Source organism: Uranotaenia lowii, chromosome 3 (genome assembly GCF_029784155.1).
Source record: "Uranotaenia lowii strain MFRU-FL chromosome 3, ASM2978415v1, whole genome shotgun sequence".
Taxonomy (NCBI): domain Eukaryota; kingdom Metazoa; phylum Arthropoda; class Insecta; order Diptera; family Culicidae; genus Uranotaenia; species Uranotaenia lowii.
The window spans coordinates 313,896,109-313,902,563 of record NC_073693.1 but is presented as its reverse complement, the minus strand read 5'-3'; the positions used below and the strand labels follow the sequence as shown (position 1 = coordinate 313,902,563).

Below are 6,455 nucleotides of genomic sequence, written 5' to 3'. Positions count from 1 at the left end.
TAGTCCTAATAATACTAGTAGTATGTCACATCACCCTTCATGTAACGCGCACAATTGTTCACTAGGAGGAGTTTTACTCAAATACATCCGCGTTACATTGCATGGCAGAAAAGGTTCAATCACAACCTACGCATTTCTAGACGGTGGTTCGACCTCCACATTTATGGAGCACGGCTTATGGCAAGATCTCAATTTGGAAGGCGAAAAATATCCGCTCTGTATTAGTTGGACTGCTGGTCAGGGACGATTCGAAGCAGACTCAGTAAAGTGTTCAATCGAGATCAGTGGAATGCAATCGGACGAACGCTTCAACCTAGCCAAAGTACACACAGTTCAGAGTTTATCCCTACCTTCGCAAACGCTTTCCGGTGCAGAACTCATTCGACGATACCATTACCTTTCTGATATTCCCATAGATTCCTACGCTAATGTCAGACCACGAATCCTACTGGGAATGGACAACATTCGTCTTGAGTACCCACTAGATTCTAGAGAAGGTCTAGAGAATGAGCCGACAGCCGTTCTTACACGCCTTGGCTGGGTTGTTTATGGGCCATGCTCAATGTCCGGCGATTACCGCAGCTCAGAAAAGCAACTTGCGTATAACTATCATGTTTGCCAATGTGATGAATCCACTTAACAGTGAAAGAGTATTTTTCTCTGGATAGTCTTGGAATCCAATCAGATACGAATCGAATTCTATCAAAGGACGATGAGCGCGCGATGGCACTTCTGGAGAAAAACACAAATCGTCAAGGAGCCCGATACGAAACATGCTTGCTTTGGCGCTATGATAATGTTGATTTACCGAGCAGTAAAACTATGGCTCTAAACCGTCATAAATGTCTCGAAAGGCGGCTTGTTCGAGAACCAGAAGTAGCCAAAGCCTTGCAGCAGAAAATTCTCGAATACGAAACCAAAGGATATATCCGACAGCTTACCACAAAGGAAGAGAACGAACATCGTGAACGCTGTTGGTACTTGCCGATTTTTCCAGTTGTGAATCCTAATAAACCTGGAAAACTAAGGATTGTTTGGGATGCTGCAGCGAAGGTAGGCAAAGTGTCTCTCAACTCATTCTTGCTGAAAGGTCCAGATCAAGTTGCTCCGCTATCGCACGTTCTACGTCGTTTCCGCGAATATCGAGTCGCAATCACAGGTGATATACGGGAGATGTTCCATCAGGTTCGGATAAACAGCAGAGATCAACACTGTCAACGGTTCTTGTGGAACAAAGGAAGTCCTGGAGAAGCTCCCATGACGTATGTTATGGAAGTCATGACGTTTGGAGCGAGCTGTTCACCAAGCAGTGCTCAGTACATTAAAAACTTGAACTCGAAACGGTTTAACGAACAGTATCCTCAAGCTGCCGATGAGATAGAGAATGGAACTTATGTGGACGACATGTTATGTAGCGTTGAAACAGAGGAAGTAGCTATTGATTTGACAAAAAACGTGCGGATGATTCATGCTAGTGGAGGTTTCGAGATACGAGGGTGGTTATCGAACTCAAGAAATGTGATGGAAGCGATGGGTGATTGCACAGCAGTTTCCAAAGATCTAGATGTTGGAAGCCAGCTGGCTACCGAAAAAGTATTAGGAATGTGGTGGGATACAAATTCCGACACGTTCACCTTCAGGACTCCTAGAAGATGCAAACCGGAATTACTCGATGGCTTAGAGGTTCCTACCAAGCGTGAGGTTCTACGGACTTTAATGCTCATATACGATCCACTGGGATTTCTAGCAAACTTCCTTATGTTTCTTAAAGTCCTTCTCCAAGAAATCTGGCGTTCGGGAATACAGTGGGATGACCCAATCAATGAGCAACAGTTTGCAAAGTGGTGCATTTGGTTGAAGGTGTTAAAACAAGTCGAAAACGTATCTATTCCAAGATGTTACAGAAAGCACACCTCTTCCTCTCTCGCAACAAATTTGATTCAAATTCATGTGTTCGTGGATGCAAGCGAAAATGGCTACGCTGCCGTTGCCTATTTGCGCTTTGAGGAAGATGTTGTGGAGTGCGCCTTTGTCACCGCAAAAACCCGCGTAGCCCCTCTTAAATATATGTCTATTCCCAGACTAGAACTGCAAGCAGCAGTGATTGGAGCACGACTAGCGAAGGATATAGTGGAAACCCATCGTCTTTCTATATCGAAACGATATTTCTGGTCTGATTCCCGTGACGTGCTATGTTGGTTGAGGTCCGACCACAGGAGGTATACAAAATATGTTGGAGCCCGCGTCGGGGAAATTCTGGAAAAAACTAGTGTTGCTGAATGGAACTGGGTCCCAACTAAACTTAACGTAGCTGATGAAGGGACAAAGTGGCAGAAAACTCCAAACCTGAACCCATGTAGCAGATGGTTTAAGGGACCGGACTTCATCTGGCAACCACAAAGCCAATGTCCCAGCCAGCATCCCAAACAATCCTTAGTTTTCCAGGTTTATTAGGATTCACAACTGGAAAAATCGGCAAGTACCAACAGCGTTCACGATGTTCGTTCTCTTCCTTTGTGGTAAGCTGTCGGATATATCCTTTGGTTTCGTATTCGAGAATTTTCTGCTGCAAGGCTTTGGCTACTTCTGGTTCTCGAACAAGCCGCCTTTCGAGACATTTATGACGGTTTAGAGCCATAGTTTTACTGTTCGGTAAATCAACATTATCATAGCGCCAAAGCAAGCATGTTTCGTATCGGGCTCCTTGACGATTTGTGTTTTTCTCCAGAAGTGCCATCGCGCGCTCATCGTCCTTTGATAGAATTCGATTCGTATCTGATTGGATTCCAAGACTATCCAGAGAAAAATACTCTTTCACTGTTAAGTGGAGTTCATCACATTGGCAAACATGATAGTTATACGCAAGTTGCTTTTCTGAGCTGCGGTAATCGCCGGACATTGAGCATGGCCCATAAACAACCCAGCCAAGGCGTGTAAGAACAACTGACATGTTATGGCTGGACGGACACTGAAATAGTTCAACAAATCAATGTACATTCGATACAGGAACCCCTGATTAACTTCAACGATCACTCTAACTGGATGAAACTGGTTCGTTTGTTGGCCTTTATTATTCGTTATCCCCGTAATATTCGTGCCAGACGGACTGGTAAAGAGCCAGTAGTTGGCGTACTGCAACAGACGGAATTGTTGGATGCTGAGTGTCATATCTATCGCATGGCACAGTTGGAGGAATACAGTGAGGAGTATGCATTGCTATCTAACATCAACCAGGATGGAATTCGTGTCCCAAAGTCTAGTGCTCTCTACGGGCTTTCACCCTTCCTCGATGAACGAGGAGTGCTACGAATGAAAAGCAGAATTTCCAATTGCCAGTTTGTAAGCTCGGATACTGCGTGTCCTATCTTGCTCCCAAAGAGTCACCGTGTCACGACTTTAGTCGTTACTTTTATTCATGAACGCTACCACCATCTCAATCACGAAACAGTAGTGAACGAACTAAGACAGAAGTATTATATCCCGAAACTTCGAAGAGTCTGCAACAAAGTTCATCGTGATTGCCAAGCCTGTAAGAATGCCAACGCTCGGCCCCAACCACCGATGATGGCTGATCTACCTCCAGCAAGGCTCGCCGCCTGTTCCAGACCTTTTTCCTATGCTGGAATCGATTATTTCGGCCCGATGCAGGTTGCAGTTGGTCGACGTGTCGAGAAACGATGGGGAGTTTTAATCACCTGTTTAGTTGTACGCGCAGTACACATAGAGATTGCCCACTCATTAACTTCCAGCTCCTGCATCATGGCCATTCGAAACTTTATAGCCAGGCGGGGTACACCTGTTGAAATCTTCAGTGATCGTGGGACCAACTTCGTAGGAGCAAGTCGCGAACTTATTGAAGCCTCCAGAAACCTAGATCAAGATGAGATGATGCGAGAGTTCATTAGTGCAGACACGAAATGGCCATTCCTACCACCCAATAGTCCCCATATGGGTGGAAGCTGGGAGAGGCTTGTGCAATCGGTGAAAAAGATTCTGAACAACATGAATCTCCCAAGGCTACCAACCGACGAAGTTCTTCGCAACAGTTTATTGGAGATCGAATTTATTATCAACTCGCGCCCCCTCACCTATGTTCCAATCGAAAATGCTGACTGTGAGGCATTGACGCCGAATCATTTTTTGCTCGGATCTTCGCACGGTTCTAAACCTTTGATACCATATTATGAAAGCCTCGCTACACTGAAAAATACGTGGAAAACCTCTCAGGTCTACGCCAATATTTTCTGGAAGAGATGGTTAAAGGAATACCTGCCAACTATTCGCCATCGTTCCAAATGGCACTACCCGGTGAAACCGATTGTAGAAGGAGATATCGTCGTAATAGTGGATTCCGACCTTCCCCGAAACTCATGGCCAAAGGGTCGTGTGGTTAAAGTCAACGAGCGTGACGGACAAGTACGCAGTGCAACGGTGCGAACTTTATTCAACGTCTACGAGCGACCAGCGGTCAAGTTGGCGGTACTTGACGTCGGTGCAACGGAGTGTAAGCAAGATACTGGTTCTGGCTTACCGGGGGGGAGTGTCACGTCATCTACGGACGCACCTCTACCATCAAGTGGACCCCATCAAAGTACGCCGTCACTGGTAGCCGAAAAACCTCAAAACGGTAAAACACATCATTATCGGTAATAAAATTACTCATTAAGTTTAGTGGACATATAGTCTGAGTCACTGGGCCAAAGCGAGAAGTGTCAGAAGAAGATTTGAGAAAGAAGGAAAAGATTAAGTTTAGCGAAAACAGTTGAAGAGTAAACATTTACAGAATTTTCGATTAGAAATTATACTAACATTTAGTTACCGTTACAGTTACGTTCCAAACGACTAACACCGGAATCGTTAGCTTGAAGAAGCATTAAGTGCGTTTAGTTTCGTGAAGGTAAACTGAAGTGTGAAAGATTTGAACTGTATGTAACTTATGTAGGTCTAATATCACAGGTAGTCGTGGCGTAAACCTAATTATTCCGCTGAACATAGTCAGTGCCGATCAAAGTTAGTGCCGAACCCGACCGGAGAACAGGTAAATCCTAAATAAGACAACAATTTAAAATCTGAACAGGTAGATAACCGTTGTAAACAATTGCGTTTGCCACAGGTTAAAATCAGTGCTAGCCGTACCGTACGACACTCGAATTTCGGACTGAACACAATATTAGCAAAAAGGCATTAAACGTGAGTAGACAAATGATACACCACACACACACATTATAATGTAAAATTAAGCAATTTACTGTCAATTTAAATCCCTAAATGCTGAATTAATATAATTACAGGGATAATTTAACGATAGAAATAAATCGTTCAAATTACCGGAATCCGCGTCGTTTAATTCTTGTTTTGAGAACAGGATCTGTAGTTGTGGGAAGAAGACTAAGATTTTCATCACTGGGGACACAATGAATAGAAATGTTTACTAAGAATAATGTCTCCAGAAGAGGGTTTTGCCATTCATTCGGTCCCACAAAGGTCCGGTGAAGTTCTGGCCGGACCTGGCAAGCTGCCACTACAGCCGGAATGTCGTTAAGTGGTATAAGGAGAACAAGATCGATTTTGTTGAAAAAAGTATCAATCCACCAAACTGTTCGGATTTTCGTCCCATCGAGAAATATTGGGCAATAGTTAAGGGCTAAGGGCAAACTGAAGAAATGTGGCAGAACCATGAAAAAACCCACTCAAATGGAAAAGTGGTGGAACAAGATGGCGAATGAGGTTACCAGCAGTACTGTGCAGAAAATGATGGCTGGTATCACAAAAAAAAAGTTCGAAAATTCATCCGAAAAGCTGACGAATGATTTTTGTGTATTTTTTTCCCTTAAAGTGCAATGACAAAATGACATTTTTACTTTTGTTGTACGTTATTTCTTTGCGGAGAAATTATCTATTTTATCCGACCAGATTCTATGTGAAACAGATTTTAGCCCATGGACGGGTTCTTCGCACGTGCCTGGTTGAAAGAATAAACCAAGAGAAATGCTAATTATGCCCTGAGAACTGCATAATTTGGGCAATTATTTTAAAGCAGAAAGTGTTTGATGTTCCAATCATTTTTTTATTGCTTCATCGTTGATATTCAATTTCGCTTTACAGGATTCAATGTGGAACAATTGGTCAGGAGAAATATTTTCTAGGTGTCTTAAAAAAAATTTCACTGAAACAATAGGAATGACACAAACATATGTCGAGTTTCTTAAGGAAATTACGATAAAGTTGTTAAAAGTGTTGAAATGGAACAAATCTATCTCAGGAACACCCGTTAGAAGATCATCAAAGGCAATAAAGCCATCAAATGAGTTTTGACAGTTTTGACACATTCGGAACACGAAAATCAGCGTGAGTATCGAACAGATGCCAGGTTGGGTCAAAACAAAGCCTTGAAAACGTTAGGTTTAAATTACAAGGTTCAAATTGCCCTACCGCTTAGTGTTTCGTTGAAGTGC

The 6,455-nt window shown here is 43.2% G+C and overlaps 1 protein-coding gene across 1 annotated transcript; it reads left to right on the top strand.

The window, feature by feature from the left end:
- Window positions 1-3,177: 3,177 nt before the first annotated feature.
- On the top strand, window positions 3,178-4,650 carry LOC129753748 (uncharacterized). Its single transcript, XM_055749593.1, has one exon. It carries the CDS (start codon window positions 3,178-3,180, stop codon window positions 4,648-4,650), a length of 1,473 nt encoding a protein of 490 aa, XP_055605568.1.
- The last annotated feature ends 1,805 nt before the right edge of the window (window positions 4,651-6,455 follow it).